The sequence below is a fragment of the Heterodontus francisci genome, chromosome 32 (genome assembly GCF_036365525.1).
Source record: "Heterodontus francisci isolate sHetFra1 chromosome 32, sHetFra1.hap1, whole genome shotgun sequence".
NCBI classification, from domain to species: Eukaryota; Metazoa; Chordata; class Chondrichthyes; order Heterodontiformes; family Heterodontidae; genus Heterodontus; species Heterodontus francisci.
The window spans coordinates 48,849,459-48,866,795 of record NC_090402.1 but is presented as its reverse complement, the minus strand read 5'-3'; the positions used below and the strand labels follow the sequence as shown (position 1 = coordinate 48,866,795).

At 43.3% G+C, this 17,337-nt stretch overlaps 1 protein-coding gene across 7 annotated transcripts in view; it reads left to right on the top strand.

The window, feature by feature from the left end:
- The window catches only part of wdr31 (WD repeat domain 31), a 76,846-nt gene that overhangs the window by 6,373 nt on the left and 53,136 nt on the right, over positions 1–17,337 (top strand). For 6 of the 7 annotated variants that reach the window (XR_010968968.1, XR_010968969.1, XM_068011910.1 and 3 more), the window contains 5 exons: positions 1,757–1,901; positions 2,552–2,652; positions 4,158–4,225; positions 6,258–6,399; positions 13,392–13,554. Coding sequence is in view for 5 of the 7 variants with exons in the window: in XM_068011910.1 (XP_067868011.1) it covers positions 1,757–1,901; positions 2,552–2,652; positions 4,158–4,225; positions 6,258–6,399; positions 13,392–13,554 (619 nt within the window). In the remaining 2 variants the exon portion in view is untranslated. The remainder of the gene's footprint in view (positions 1–1,756; positions 1,902–2,551; positions 2,653–4,157; positions 4,226–6,257; positions 6,400–13,391; positions 13,555–17,337) is intronic. The other variant, XM_068011913.1, reaches the window with a different exon arrangement.

Below are 17,337 nucleotides of genomic sequence, written 5' to 3'. Positions count from 1 at the left end.
TTACTTGTCGTGTTACAGACAGGAAAAAATGGAGGTATGCTGTCGACTATGGAAGTGGAAAGGGCCCAACCTTTATTCTCGGGGGCCTAGTTTTAAAGTCTAGCCTGATGCAAGGGATGATGGTTATCCCTCAAGAAGATTAGTGGTATAATGCTTTAATCATGTCTTTCATTTCTAAGGTCATGGTTCATAGTACTAAGCTATGGAGCAAAGCACTGAGGTCCAGAGATTTCAATAGACAGACATCAAAATCCCTCTCATGAAGATCCTAAGCTGCTTTGAAAACCTATACTGTACAGACTCCTGATTGTTTTTGAAGGAATTCTGAGAATTTGGTTTAAACAAGTATTCTAGGTTAAGCCCAGAGTGGTCTTCAGCTGAAGTATTTGTTGGAAAAATACTCCCTCTCCCCATAGGGATGGTAGTTAACTTCATAAGTAGCGTAACTATCCTTGCAATGTTTCCTGGATCGTCGTGGAAATATGACTTTTCATTCATCGTCCAGGAGTCCCCACTGGCCCACGAAATCCATTCATGCCTAAAAAGGAAGGGAAGAGTAGGATAGGCAGAGCACTCTGTATTCAAAGTATGTAATGCTGCACATCCTACCCCTCTCCCCTCCCCATCCTGTCTGGTGAAACATAAACATGTATTTTTTACCTGTCCAGTTTTCTTCCAGTGGAAATCTGCCATTTTGAGCTCCTCCATTCATGACAATGGGACACAATATTTTAGCCAAACCTCTGAGCTGACCTGGAGCCATCCACTCCTGTAACAGCACATACCTAGTTCTCCTTCTGTATTCTGATGACTCTGGGGAGAGAACTTTGACTTTGGGCGATAGTGTAAATATCAGGGCGATATCAGATCAACCACCTGGTATAAGAACATAAGAAATACGAGTAGGAGTCGGCCATATATTCCCCCGAGCCTGCTCTTCTATTCAATAAGATCATGGCTGATCTTCTATCTTAACTCCACTTTCCTACTCTATTCCCAAATCTCTTGATTCCCTTCGTGCCCAAAAATCTATTGATCTCTGTCTTGAATATACTGAGTGACTGAGCCCTCTGGATCGAGAATTCTAAAGATTCACAACCCTCTGAGTGGAAACATTTCTCCTCATCTCAGTCTTAAATGGCCCACCTCTTATCTAGAGGGTTATAGTCTTAGGATAGAAGGTTTATGGCAGGGCAAACAGCATCTCAACATCTATACATCTCTCCTGATTTTCATTTTTATTTCCAATGTCATCCATTTTACACTATCGCCCAAAGTCAAAATGACCCCAAGTGTCAACATGCAGTGACTCACTTGGACTAAGTGTAAGAACAAGCCCCCTCCGGACTCTTGTCAGATAGGGAATGATAGTTGATAGGATATTTCGAAATGGAGGCAACAGATGGGGCGGTGTACAACATTGGCTGTTTCACGTCATCAGATAATATCAATTCGCATATGCCATTTTCATGCAGCTTTAACTGTTCACCTGTGGGACTAGAATTTTATCAACAGTTTGTATTGAAGTGCAGTTGTAGAGTTGAGTTGTGTGAATGCAGTCAGCTCAAATCTAATTCATGGTCTGTGTCCTTGAGTTTATTGCACCCGCGTAGGATGTGCACAGATTCCTGTTGCTCAGTTTTCTGTTTTCAGCTGATGGCGGGATTAAGGGGCAATCCTGTCCTGCATTGACCTGAATGTGAACAAAATAGTGGATGCCCCCTTATTTGGAATTGTGCCTGTTGTTTTATTTCAGGTAACCTGCGTCTTTCAGTCAAACAGAATCTTCAGTGCTTCACGTGATAAAACAGCCCTAATGTGGGACATGGACAGGAAAGCTGGACCACTGCAGGAGTTTACTGGGCATGAACTGGTGGTGACCGGCCTAGCTGTAAGCCCAGGTATGGATGCAGGAAGCTGTCATTCACTGTAGTATTTTAGAATTTAATTTTTATGCGTTTCTCTTGCCACGGTAAATTTAACTGGGTCATAACAAAGTTGTGCACTTCTTGAAAAGGAAACATTTTCCTGTTTTTCTTACAGAAAGAAGGGGGAAGGAAGGAAGGAAGAGAGTCGAAAGCAAGCTGAGAGATAACGACAGAAAGTGTGTGACAGGCTTACGGAGAGGAAAAGACAAATGGAAAAATATCTAAAGGATGAGTAAGAATTAGAGAGTTGGAGAGGAAAAGAGTTGTCAACAGGATAAAGTATTTAAGAACCTTATAGACAGAAAGAGAAGAAAAAGGGAGACAGCGTGGAAAACTGAGGAGACAAACAATTACTGAGTGGGCAACAAGCAGAGCCAGTGGCAGGAAGAGAAGGACACCAGTTTTTTCTTTTCGTCTACGAGCAATGTCATGTATATAAACTTTATTTGCCAATGTATAAGCATCTCTGGCAGAAGTTCTGTTTCTTCCGCCCTGACTCTGTTCTCAGGTCGTGGGTGAAAAGACATTGTGCCTGTGTTGGGCTTTGTTCTGTAAGTGTACACCATTTCTGTTGACCTGAGTGTGGTGTTTGCATCATGGTACTGTCTTATTGCCCTTTCCAGATGGTTTGCAGCTGTGTACAGGATCCCGGGACAATTCCTTGTGCATCTGGGATGTGGAGACTGGAAACTGTCTACAAAGCTGCTGTATTTCCAGGAATCTGGTAAGGACTGATTGGCAGCTGATCATTGGTTTTCTTAATGCTATTTGGGTGATACTTTAGTGCAGTACTGAGAGACCACTGCACTGTCAAAGGTGCCAAATTTTGGTTGAGACAGTAAGCTGAGGCTCTGTCTGCCATCTCAGGTAGACGTAAAAGATCCCATGGCACTTTATTGAAGGAGAGGAGTTATTTTTCGCCCATGTCCTGGGACTAACATTTGTCCCTCAACCATCCTAAAACAGATCATCTGGTTATTTATCACATTACTAATTGTGGGAGCTTGTTGGGTGTAAATTGGCTGCTGCATTTCCTACATTACAACAGTGAACACACTTCTAAAGTATTTCAATGGTTGTAAAGCACTTTAGAAATTACTGAGGTCGTGAGAGGTGCAAGTTCTTTCTTTACTAAATTTCCATTCTGCTGTAATAATCATATAAATGTCAATTTTTATTGTCTACTTAATTGATCATAACACGATCCTTATCCATGTACTCAGAGCTCACTGGAAATGTGCTCCATCTTTCAGATTCACTTAGTGTTTAACACTGTTTCTTTTGATCTGATGGATATGTTTGGCATCTCAGTGACTAATTACTGAATGACCTGCTGAAAGGACAGACGTAACTCACTAAGCAGACCAGTAATTTTTTTAATATAATTTGTGAAATTCTTTAACCAGAGGAAAACAAGAATATGTGGTGATGCCACCCTTTCTTCATGTACTGACAGAGGAATTGCTGACTCCTTTTCTTTCTCTTAAATGCATATGACCAATACTTTCTTGAACATAAACATCATTTTGAAGATTCAACAAAAGCACAAGATTTGTGCGCTCACCCATTGTCAGTGATCTTTTAAAGGACAATATGGGAGTGGGATATTTAACCAGAAACCAGGCAAGGAGACAGTTATAATAGAGCGGGTGACTTACCCGCTGGTCTGCCATCCCGTCCAATTTCGATTTGAAGGCACCAAGAACACCCACCCAAATCTAGTGAAGTCCTTGCTAAATATGCAGATGGAACCCAGATGACATCATTGGCCCCCAACTGCAATCTTAACACCAGGCCTTGTGTGGGGAACCCTCAGATCAAAACTGTCAGGAAGCAGATCAAGTAACGGACAGGCTCACAAAGGCTACGTTTAAAAGAAAATTGGCATTCCTTTGACTCAAGAAGAGCAGGATTGCTGTGGGCTCATTTGCATTAGAAACTGGATTGACACTCATTTTAGTAGCATCCTTACTGCCAGCAAAAAGAGGAGACTCATCCCATCAATCTCCGCTGAATTTGATCCCAGGTCCCAGACATAGAACTCCAATGTTCAATCAGTTCTGGGTTGTGAGATTTTTACTGTTGTTTTGGGCATCTGTCTATTTTTCCATGGAAACTAAATCAGTGGCTTTGTATATAACCGCTTCACTACTCCATGGTCTGTTGCTATGTTGTTGTCTGGTCACATGGCAGCACTTCTTGTTTGATTATAGTTTGACTCCTTTCTAGGTGACACACATCTGCTGGGTTCCTGCAGAATCACTTGTGATCCAGACCTCAGAGGACAAGATGATCAGGTGGGTAAACCATGGCCCAGTTCAACCAGAAATCACTCGGTAAGGATTATTAAATAGATGTTTTGTACGTGTAGGCAACTAGCATTGGAATTCAAGACATGTATACACCCATACGTGTGCAAACTTCTAATGAGATCAACAACAGTAGTTTGATTTTACCTAAATTCATTAAATAATTTTAAAACATTGCAAATTAAGTTGTTGTATTAAATGATGCTAGATCAATGGCATGAAATGAATTTAAGGTGGTTAGGGGTGGTTTTTTTTTTAGGTTGTTGCAGATGCTTCCTATTTTAATACAACCTTCCATTCCATCTTGACAAGCTTGTTGTGCCAAACTCCAGCCAGTGATGGAAACCAGCTGCTACCTGTACAAGATCCTTTTATCCTCACAGCGTTGGCTTGGAGTACTGACTATCAGAGACCCTTTCCATGGCTGAGGTTTAGTGTTTAGTTAGGAATGAGTCCTGGCTACTTGCTTAAAGACTGGACATTGGATAATGATGCCAGAGAAGCATGTTTTGTTTTTGAAGCACCCCTCTCTGTTACTTTATTTTGAAAATTATCATTTAAGCAGTGAGTGCTGGTATCCTCATTGAGAAGCTGGTTCAGTGGAAGTTTTCAGCTTGACACTAATAAAGAACTGGATTAACTTTAGTTGGGATAGTAATTTTATATATCTGAATGTAACAAAGGAAATGTTTAGGTTAGAGAGGTAAGCTGTTGCTCATTTGAGGAAAGGTACATGAGGCTAAATTGAGGATATAGCTAACCATTTGTGTGGGGACACAGCAGATGAATCTGGAGTTAAGTATATCCCTTTGAGAAAGAGTGTAGTATATTTTATTCTGGAAAGGGGAATGTGGGGCCAACTCGGGGATTTATGGAACAGTTTTGCAGGCTCTACAGAAATGCATGCAGCTAGATGGTACTGCAACACAGCCTGGCTTTCCTGTGTACTGTGCCAGGATGTGGTAAGATAAAGTTTGACTATCCTATATATGTTCTTCAGGAGGTCAGAGTTAGAAACTGACTGTTTCCCCATCAGGAATAACTGAAAATTGGACAGAGTTGCATCAGGGTCTGCTTTTGCACACACCCTAGTGTTGGCCAGTTTCTTGATCGGTGCATTTTGCAAGAACTTTTTTTTTTAAAAGGCATAAAAACTTGGCTCCTGATGGGTCACCATTGTACTTAATAACTTCTACTTGTGTTGCAGTAGGTGGAGGAGCTGGTTGGTGTGGCAAAAATTAAGTACTTTTATCCAGTTTTGTTTATCATGCCTATTCCTTTAAACTTAGTCACAGTACATGAGCGGGTTTTAAAAAGCAACTGCAGTTCCGATCTGTGTGCCAAGCTTATTTCAATATGTTGCATGTTTTGTCAGTTACAGGTCAAACTGAAAAATAAATCAAACTTAAACAATTCGTATATGACTGAAGGTTCTTTTTTTAAATTTTACTCGTGTGCCTAGGAAATTCTAGTAATGCTTTTTTTGGGATAGAAAAGGCTGAGTCTGTCTGGATTGCAGGATCAGTATGGAAATCTCACAGAAGGCACCAGTCAATTTGAAGGTCCTGAAAGAGTGAAAAAGTTGGCTTGAATTTCCAAGAAACTGTTTAAATTTAATGAGACTCCCTCTATTGTTTAATTTATTTGCAAGGTATTGGTTTAGGTCTTAGATTTTTTTAATTATTTTGTCGACTCAGAGTTTGGTGCAAGGATGTATACTGTAAATATATAACTCTTAGAAATTTGCCTGCTCATTTTTTGTGAATTTTCTTGCTATTTTAAATGATCTCTGGCGTGATGCTTTATCATCTTTGAAGACTAAAATGAGATCTTATCAAGCATTAAAATAAATCCAGTAGCTAAAAGTAATTAGATGGCAGGGTTTAAAGCACAGCTAGATCCTAACAATGGGGAGTTGGAAAGCGAAAGTGATCGAAGAGAGCTGAAATCAGCTGGAAGAACAAGGTTCCAAAAGTGTTAACTGATGGTTTCCTTGCTTTTTTTTATGTTCTGTTGACAGGATCTGGGACAGTCGTGAGCTCCAGGTGACGCACACCTTCCCCATAAAGCAGTACATCCAAACACACTGTGACGTCAGTCCTGATGGACGATATTGCATCACCTGCAGCAACGGATTTAGCGGCGAGGGCTGTGAGGCCACAGTATGTAACCACCATTTTAGCCCAGTTAAAGGAATACACATGGTCATGCAAAAGGTTTATTGTAAAACATAAACCTGTTTGTGGTGGAGAAGGTACCTTCTGAGCCATTGACTGTACGGCATAGGTTTGGTCAGGAACTTCTGCCATGTGTCCTTTACATCGAGTTACATCAAGTCTACAGCAAAGAGAGGCCATTCGGCCCAACTGGTCTATACCGGTGTTTCTGCTCCACACCAGTCTCCTCCCACCCCTCTTTCTCTAACCCTATCAACATAGCCTTCTATTCTTTTCTCCCTCATGTGCTTACCTAGCTTCACCTTAAATTCGTCTGTGCTATTGGCCTCAACTACTCCTTGTGGTAATGCATTCCACATTTTCGCAACTCTGAATAAAGAAGTTTCTCCTGAAATCCCTATTGGATTTATGGCTCCTAGTCTTGGATTCCCCCTACAATTGGAAACATTTTTTCTACATTTAGCCTATCATACCTTTTTATTATCACCACTCGGGGACCTTCTCTAATCGATAGAAAAGAGCCCCAGCCTGTTCAGTCTTTCCTGATAGTTGTATCCTGTCAGTTTTTGTATCAACCTTGTGATCTTTTTGAGCCCTCGCCAATGCCTCTATAACTAGATTGCATAGTACTCCAATTACAGTCTAACTAAGGTTCGACATAACTTCTTGGTTTTTTCAGATATGTCCCTCTGGAAATGAATCCCAGTGCTTGGTTTGCATTTTTATGACCATTCTTAATCTGCAGCTCTACTTTTAATGATCTGTAAATGTGTAACCCTATATCTCTTTGCTCCTGTGCCACTTATTATCCAAGCAGCATGTGGCTTTTTTATTCTCCCTACCAAAATGCACCAGCTCTCACATATCTATATTGAAATTTATTAATGCTGTTTTGCACTTGTTGCATTTATCATTTTGTATTAATTATAACCCCCACTTTGGTGGTGTCTTGCAAATTGTGAAATTATACTTCCGATTCCTGAGTTCAAATCATTAATGCGAGGAGCAGTGGTCCCAGCACCGATCTCTCTGGAACACCATTTTACCAGAAAAAGATAATCTGAATCGATATCATTAATCCCTACGTTCTGTTTTATGGTGAGTTTGCAATTCATTCTGCTACCTGTCCCCTGACCCCACAACTTTAGTCATGAGTCTACTATGTGGTACCTTATCAAAGGCCTTTTGAAAATCCAAATATATTACATCTACTACATTACCCTCTTCTACTCTTTCTATTACTTCTGCAAAGAATTCAGTAAGGTTGCTCAAGCATGATCTTCCGTTTTGAAATCCATGCTGATTACTCTTTATTATATTTTAGTTTCCTAGATATTTTTCAATGTTATCTTTGTTTAAAGATTCTGTTATCTTTCCGACCACCAATGTTAAGCTAACTGGCCTATAGTTTCCTAGACTTGCCCTATTTCCCTTTTTACATACAGGCATGTTGGGTTGAGAGGAGATTTGATAGAAGTGTTCAAAGTCATGAGGGGTCTAGACAGAGTAGATGGAGAGAAACTGTGTCCTTTGCCAGAGGAGTCGAGAACCAGAGAGCACCGATTTAAGATGATTGGCAAAAGCACCAACAGCAACATGAGGAAAAACCTCTTTACACAATGAGTAGTTAGGATATGGAATGCGCTGCCTGAGAATGTGATGGAGGCAGATTCAATCATGGCTTTCAAAAGGCAACTCAATAAGCACCTGAAGAGCAAATAATTGCTGGGCGACAGAGGAAGGGTGGGAGAGTGGCTCTAGCTTATTTGCTCTTGCAGAGAGCCAGCACAGACACAAAGGGCTGAATGGCCTCCTTCTGTGCTGAAACCATTCTATGATTCTGTTAGCTGTCTGCCAGTGCTCTGACACTTTTTCTAATGAATTATATATATTATACTGTTGCTACTATTCCTTACCTAACTTCTTTCAATATGGGTGGATGTGTTTTTTTTTAGATCATGAATGGGCAGCTGAGACCTGTTGGTTGCAATTCCTGTGCCACATGGGAACTTCAGGACACTTCATGCGGCTTGGGGGGGCCATGTGTGTCGGAAGTGCCTCCAGTTGGCTGAGTTCGAGCTCAGGATTTCCGAGCTTTAGAGGCATCTGGAGTCTCTGCGGAGCATCAAGAAAGATGAGAGTTTCCTGGATCGTACGTTCCAGGAGGTGGTCATGCTACTAACAATGAGAGTTCAGGATAGTAGATGGGTGGCCATCCAGAAGAGTAGAAAGAGGCAGGTGGTGCAGGAGTCTTCAGGGTGTGTACCACTCTCAAACTGGTATTCAGATTTGTAGACTGTTGGGAATGATGATACCTTGAAGGAGTGCAGTCCACACCATGGCACCAATGGGCAAGGGACTGCACATGAGTAAACAGCAAAGAGTAGAAATGCAGTTGTTATAGGAGATTCCATAGTTAGGAGGACAGACAGACATTTCTGTAACCGTCATTGTGAGTCTCGTATGGTGTGTTGCCTCTCTGGTACCAGGATAAAAGATATCGTGGAGCGGGTGCAGAATATTCTGAAGGGAGTGAGCCAGAAGTTGTGGCGCACAGCTGTACCAATGACATACAGAGAGCAGGTATGGAAGTCCCAGAGTCAGAATTTCAGGAGTTAGAGAGCAAGTTTAAAAAGTAGGACCTCAAAGATAGTAATAATCTCTGGATTTATTGCTAGGGTCACACGCTAGTGAGAGTAGAGATGGGTAGGATCAATGCGTAACTTGAGGCATGGTGCAGGAGGAAGGGTTTCAGACTTTTGGGCCATTGGGACTGTTAGTTCTGGGGCAGGAGGCACCTATTCAAAAGAAACGTGTTACACCTCAACAGAATTGGGACTAATGTCCTTACGGGGAGGTTCACTAGTGTGACTGGGAGGGTTTAAACTAAATTGGCGGGGGTGGGGGGCTAATAGAAGTAGAAAAGACGAATAAGGTGCATAAAAGATTGAGAGTGTTGGATAATACTAGAGAAGGCAGTAATACCATATTAGATAGGAGCAGATGAAGAAGGACTACAACAAATACAAAGACAGGTTTACAATGCATGTATATAAATGCACAAAGTGTGTTGAATAAGATTGGTCAGCTACAAACACAAATAGCTGTGTGGGAATATGAAGTAGTTGCAATAACAGAAACATGGCTTTAAAATGGTGAGGACTGTGCATTTAATATTCAAGAATACAAAGTGTTTGGAAAAGATAGGGAAGTTAAAAAGAGAGGTGGGATGGCAATACTGATCAGGGAAGACATTGTAGTGTTAGAAAGGGAGGATGTCGCTGAGGGGGTAAATACCGAATCACTTTGGTTAGAGTTGAGAAGCAAAAAAGGTATGATCACGCTACTGGGGTATTCATAGGCTTCCGAATAGTGAGAGAGAGATATAGAGGAGCAAATCTGCAGGGAACTCTCAGAGATGTGCAAGAACTATAGAATGGTGATATTGGGGGACTTTAATTACCCAACTATCGATTGGGATAGAATTAGAGTAGAGGGTAAGGATGGGGAGGAATTTCTGAAATGTGTTCAGGAGAACTTCCTTGACCACTATTTTCTCAGTCCAACTAGGAAAGAGGCATTGCTGGATCTGGAGCTGGGAAATGAGCTGGACCAAGTGTCTGTAGGGGAACACTTAGGTAAGGGTGATTATCGTATCATAAGGTTTAGGTTAGTAATGGAGAAGAACAAGGAACAATCTAAAGTAGAACTCCTAAATTGGAAGAGGGCTAACTTCAATGGGATGAGAGGGGATCTAGCCAGGGTAAAACAAAACCGAAGATTGACAGGAGAAACTAACAAAACAATGGGTGATCTGTAAGGAGGAGATGTTTTAGGTACAGGCTAGGTACATTCCAACAAGGGTGAAAGGTAAGGGAACTAAAGCCAGGGCTCCTTGGATGAAGCGGGAGATAAAGAATATGATGAAACAAAAAAAAGAGGGTGTATGATGCATGTCAGGTGAATTCTTCAAGCGCAAACCAGGCCAAAAAAAATAAGTTGAGAAGGTGAGTGAAGGGGAAAATAAGACTGACAAAGAGAGAATATGAGAATAGAATAGCAGTTAACATAAAAGGGAACCCGGAAATCTTCTATTGGCATGTCTTCAACATTGACTCTGGATGCCGTGAAGTCTCATGGCATCAGGTCAAACATGGGCAAGGTAACCTCCTACTGATTACCACCTACCGCCCTCCCTCAGCTGATGAGTCAGCACTCCTCCATGATGAACACCACTTGGAGGAAGCACTGAGGATGGCAAGGGCACAAAATGTACTCTGGGTGGGGGACTTCAATGTCCATCACCAAGAGGGGCTCTGTAGCACCACTACTGACCGAGCTGGCCGAGTCCTAAAGGACATAGCTGCTAGACTGGGTGTGCAGCAGGGGGTGAGAGAACCAACAAGTGGGAAAAATATACTCGACCTTGTTCTCACCAATCTGCCTGCCGCTTCTGTCCATGACAGTATTGGTAGGAGTGACCACCGCACAGTCCTTGTGGAGACGATGTCCCGCCTTCACATTGAGGATACCGTCCATCGTGTTGTGTGGCACGATCTCCGTGCTAAATGGGATAGATTTTGAACAGATCTAGCAATGCAAAACTGGGCATCCACGAGGCACTGTGGGCCATCAGCAGCAGCAGAATTGTACTCGACCACAATCTGTCACCTCATGGCCCGTCATAGCCCTTGCTCTACCATTACCATCAAGCCAGGAGACCAACCCTGGTTCAATGAAGAGTGCAGGAGGGCTTGCCAGGAGCAGCACCAGGCATACCTCAAAATGAGGTGTCAACCTGGTGAAGCTACAACACAGGACTATCTGCGTGCCAAACTGCGTAAGCAGCATGCGATAGACAGAGCTAAGCGATCCCATAACCAACGGATCAGATCTAAGCTCTGCAGTCCTGCCACATCCAGCTGTGAATGGTCAATTAAACAACTAACTGGAGGAAGTGGCTCCACAAATATCCCTATCCTCAATGATGGGGGAGCCCAGCACATCAGTGCAAAAGATAAGGCTGAAGCATTTGCAACAATCTTCAGCCAGAAGTGCCGAGTTGATCCATCTCGACCTCCTCCTGAAGTCCCCAGCATTACAGATGCCAGACTTCAGCCAATTCGATTCACTCCGCGTGATATCAAGAAACGACTGAAGGCACTGGATACTGCAAAGGTCCTGACAATATTCCAGCAATAGTACTGAAGACCTGTGCTCCAGAACTTGCCGCACCCCTAGCCAGTATAGCTACAACACTGGCATCTACACGGCAATGTGGAAAATTGCCCAGGTATGTCCTGAACATAAAAAGCAGGACAAGTTCAACCCGGCCAATTACCGCCCCATCAGTCTACTCTCAATCATCAGCAAAGTGATAGATGGTGTCATCAACAGTGCCATCAGGCAGCACTTGCTTAGCAATAACCTGCTCAGTGATACCCAGTTTGGATTCCGACAGGGCCATTTGTCACCTGACCTCATTACAGCCTTGGTTCAAACATGGACAAAAGAGTTGAACTCAGGAGGTGAAGTGAGAGTGACTGCCCTTGACATCAAGGCAGCATTTGACCGAGTATGGCATCAAGGAGCCCTAGCAAAACTGGAGTCAATGGGAATCAGGGGGAAAACTCTCTGCTGGTTAGAGTCATACCTAGCGCAAAGGAAGATGGCTGTGGTTGTTGAAGGTCAATCATCTGAGCTCCAGGACATCACTGCAGGAGTTCCTCAGGGTAGTGTCCTCGGCTCAGCCATCTTCAGCTGCTTCATCAATGACCTTCAGCTTTACCCTTATTGACTTTATTCATCCATGGTGGTTCATTGTTGACTAGTTTGTTCTTATTTTTAGAGGAATATATTTCTTCTGAACTATATTAATCACTGTTTTAAATATTTCCCACTGCTGTTGTATCTCTGTCAATGATTTTTCCAGTTTACCTTCTGTAGTTCCATTCTCATCCCCTCAAAATTAACCTCTCCCAACCTGCTACTTTGGTCTTTGTCTTTCTGAGTCATAGAATTCGTGCCCCTAATTCCCATGGTGTAAGGTTCCTGGTTTCCACCGTACCAGACTCAGGATCCACTTGGAAGGCTTCCTTCCTGATTATCGGATTGAAAGACTGCATGTCCATGTAAACAGGGGAAAAGAATTGTCCACAGCCTCTCTCTCTGGCAACACAGACAAATAATGACTCACATGAACTCAAATTGGTTGACTCCCTTCTCTTCTCTCATTCTGCTCTTCCTCTCTGTCCTCCCCATTCTATTTGTTCACTCTCTGTCAAAGAGAGTGGAAGCACTCAGTAATTTACAAGAAACATGAAAATTGCACTGATCGTTATATAGTGCAGGTGCCTGTGTTTCTCCAGTTTACCTTTAATAGCTTGTTTAGCTTAATGCATGCTTCCCTTTATCTCTTACTAACTTTTCATCTTTTTCATAGTTCTTTTTTGTATCGATCCATTTATCTCTTCCAACATTGTCAATTCTATCTTTACTTCTCGTTTGTCTTGCTCCCCCTCTGTTTTATTTATCACCTTCACTCTTTGCCCTCACGTACAAGAAGGGAATTGTCACCATCCAACAAGGAAACAAAAATCATTGGGATTAATGGCATTTGCACCTTTTGATCTTGCACACTGCTTTATTTAAACTACATTTCACATAGAGGCCCAGTTCTGTTTCCTCATCCTCAGCAACAGATTTCTCTGTCTCCCACCAGAAAATTTGTTAATTTATATTTACAAAACAGTTTGTTACAGAAGAAGTAATAGTATTGTCGTGTAGAAAACAGTTTTCCTTTAGGATTTTTCAGATTAGTAAGTCACTACCTACTTCATGCTGTTTTTGCCGACGGAGTCCAACTGATCGATTTAACACAAATCTTAGGTGGTAGCCATCTGGCAGTATTAGTTGCTGAGGGGCTGGGGGAGTCCTATGAGAGTTACTAACAAGACGGTTTCCTTCTCTCCTGCCAGCTGTGGGATCTAAGGCAGGCAAAACATAAGGTGTGTGAGTACAAGGGACACCTACAGACCACTGCAGCCTGCATATTTCTCCCAAGCGGAACTTCCTCACTTCCCTTGGTTGCAACCTCTGCACATGACTGCACCGTGAAGATCTGGAATCGTGACACTGCAGGTACTGTCCTTATGCCAGATGACATAGCCGCAGTTTTGTGAAACTAACTTCAGTTGGTCTCTTATATCTTGTTTGTACTGTTATCTGTAATCTTTCTCAGGAAAGATTGAGCAGGCTGGGGCTCTTTTCGCAAGAAAATAGAAGGATGAGAGGTGACCTAATATATGTCTTTTAAAATTATGAAAGGGTTTGATGCGGTAGGCGTAGAGAAGATGTTTCCACTTGTGGGGCAGATCAGAATTAAGGTGAATAAATATAAGATGGTCACTAATAAATCCAATAAGGAATTCAGGAGAAACTTGTTTACCTAGAGAATGGTTAGACTGTTAAACCCTCTACCCCAAGGAGTAGTTGAGGCGAATAGCATAGATGCATAGAGGGGAAGCTAGATAAACACACGATGGAGAAAAGAATAGAAGGTTATGCAGATAGGGTGAGATGATGAGGAGGGCAGGAGGCTCGTGTGGAGCATAAACACCGGCACGGACCAGTTGGGCCGAATGGCCTGTTTCTGTGCTGTAAATTCTGTGCGCTTGATGTTACAAAAATTTTGAGTTGTTTCAATGTTTGTGCATCACTCAGGGAAATAATAACCAATGATGAATCCACTGTAAGATTCAGGAGCAGCAGGAACCTGGATGCCAAAAAACAGAACTTAGTATAACTGAGCTATTCGTGCAGGTTCCAGTCCGCTTTGTTTCTTGGTGAGACTGATGTGAGGGACTCACATCATATAGATGGGTCTCTCTGCTCAAACATAACACATTTAAAAATGTGGCCAGGATGGTGTGAATGCCACTTGGCCAGGCCCAGAAATGAAATAGGCACCAACAATACCATAGAAGCAAGTATATTGGGGGGAAGTCAATGTCTGTTATCAAACAGTAAGTCTATCTGTAGTTGTATTCCGATAGGATAACAATTTACCCTGCTTCTCTCAGATTCGAGTGGTACTGACCAGGCTGTGTAGCTTTACCCTGTGAACTTTAAGGTTTTTGAGATTGTTTATGATGAAAGCCAATATAAAGCTTATATGCCATGTGGTGACAACCCATTTAGCACCACTGATAAAATGTGTCATGAAGGGAGAGTGTGGTTCGTGGCTTGGATCCTCAGATGCCAAGTTTCCAATCTCAGCCATTTCACTTTGTGCAAACCCTGACAATGTCGGGTACTTCCCACAGAGTAGAAGGGTGGTGCTCACTGAAGGGCTGTGTAGACCCAGCATCTGATGTCATGGCATTAATGAAGTTTTGCTCATAGGTCACCTTCCCTGATGATGATATCTCAAACCCATTAAGTTGCAATCCTAAGTCTCCAGTCCATAGCTTTGTCATTCCTAGTGTTACGGCCATGTGGTGTGACGTGGGTGGTTGGGTGGTTCCCACTGTTCAACTTCCCACCTGACCGCAGCAAGTGTATTTGTATTAGAGTTTAACCCCTTGGTGTTTTATTTTTCAAATAACCAGAGAACAACAGGTTTTATTGTAGGTTTTAAAAACAGAAAGTCAATTGTTTAATGATCAATACGCCTTATCCCGAAATTGTCGCAACCTCATTCACTCTCATATTTGCTCGCGCGCACACACACACAAAGAAGAAACAGATAGAGAAGGGAAAGAGGTAGATGGGTTTTAGTGGGGGAGAAGAGTTACGATAAACCTGTTGAATTCTCTTGCGACTAAAGTTCTAGATAATTACAATCCTGAGATGATTGTAGATTTCTTTGATTGAAGATTCTGTTGAAGATGGGGGCGGGTCACTTGCAGCTTCCTCTGCTGTATAAAGTAGACGTTGGATTTTTCCAGCAGGGCATGTGCTTTCTGGCTTGCTGGAATGCCAGCTGTTACAAGTAGCTTCATCTTCTGGGTCAGTCTCTCTTTCTTTCTCTCTCTCTCTCGCTGTCTTTGTGTCACCTCTCTCCTGTTAGGAGGGACTCTGTGCGATCACCGTGTTTTCTTGTGTTCAAGTTACTTTTGGCGCGGGAGGAACCGGAAGCTGGACGGCAGCAAGGACTCCTGGGTAGGTTTTTTCTTTAAAGGTGCGGAGCAGAGTTAACCCGAGACCCTTTTTACCCTCCTCCTCTAGCCAAAAAGGACTGAACAGGTAAGCTATTTCACTGTTTTTGTTAATATCTATATTTGTACTTAATTAAGGGGTAATTGAGTAAAAGAAATGGCAGCCAGGGGAGTGCAGTGCTCCTCCTGCAGTATGTTCGAGGTGAGGGGAACCTCCGGTGACCCTGCCGACTTCACCTGCTGGAAGTGCATCCGTCTCCAGCTCCTATCAGACCGTGTTAGGGAACTGGAGCTGGAGCTGGATGAACTGAGGATCATTCGGGAAGCTGAGGGGGTGATAGATAGAAGCTACAGGGATGTCGTTACTCCACAAAACAAAGGCAGCTGGGTAACAGTTAGAGGTGGGAAGAGGTCAGTGCAGGGATCTCCTGTGGTCGTTCCCCTCAGCAACAAGTATACAGTTTTAGATACTGTTGGGGGGGACGGCCTATCGGGGGCAGGCTGCAGTGAACGGGCCTCTGGCACGGGGTCCTGCACTGTGGCTCAGAAGGGAAGGAGGGAGAATGGGAGAGCACTAGTCATCGGGGACTCGATGGTGAGGAGTACCGACAGGCGGTTCTGTGGGCGCAAGCGAGACGCACGGATGGTTTGTTGCCTACCTGGTGCCAGGGTCCGTGATGTTTGTGATCGCGTCTTCAGGATCCTTAAAGGGGAGGGGGAGCAGCCAGAGGTCGTGGTGCACATTGGCACCAACGACGTAGGAAGGAAGGGTGGCACAGATGTTAGAAGTGAGTTTAGGGAGTTAGGCTGGAAGCTGAAAGCTCGGACGGACAGAGTTGTTATCTCTGGTTTGTTGCCGGCGCCACGTGATAGTGAGGCTAGGAATAGGGAGAGAGCACAGCTGAACACGTGGCTGCAGGAATGGTGTAGAAGAGAGGGCTTCCAGTTCTTGGATAATTGGAATGCATTCTGGGGAAGATGGGACCTGTTCAAACAGGATGGGCTGCATCTGAACCAGAGGGGCACCAATATCCTGGGAGGGAGGTTTGCTAGTACTGTTCGGGAGGGTTTAAACTAGTTTGGGAGGGGGATGGGAACCGGACTTGTAGTCCAGGGACCAGTGGGTCCACTCAGAAAGACAAAGAGTGTAGTGAGGTATTGGGGAAGGTAGCACTGTTGCAGAGGACAGATGGGCACGGAGAAGGGTTAAAGTGCGTATACTTCAACGCAAGAAGCATCAGGAATAAGGTGAGTGAATTGAAGGCGTGGATGGGCACTTGGGACTACGATGTTGTGGCCATCACTGAAACGTGGATAGGTGAGGGGGAGGAATGGTTCTTGGAGGTACCTGGTTATAGATGTTTTCATAAGATTAGGAATGGTGGTAAAAGAGGTGGGGGGGGTGGCATTGTTAGTTAGAAATAGTGTAACAACTGCTGAAAGAATTTTCGAGGAGGATCTGCCGACTGAGGCACTGTGGGTTGAGGTCAGGAACAGGAAAGGAGCAGTCACCTTGATGGGAGTTTTCTATCGGCCCCCCAATAGCAGCAGGGAGGTGGAAGAGCAGATTGGGAAACAGATTTTGGAAAGGAGCAGAAGTCACAGGGTAGTAATTATGGGGGATTTCAACTTCCCAAATATTGATTGGCAACTCTTTAGATCGAATAGTTTGGATGGGGTAGTGTTTGTGCAGTATGTCCAGGAAGCTTTTCTGACTCAGTATGTAGACTGTCCGACCAGAGGGGATGCAATATTGGATTTGGTA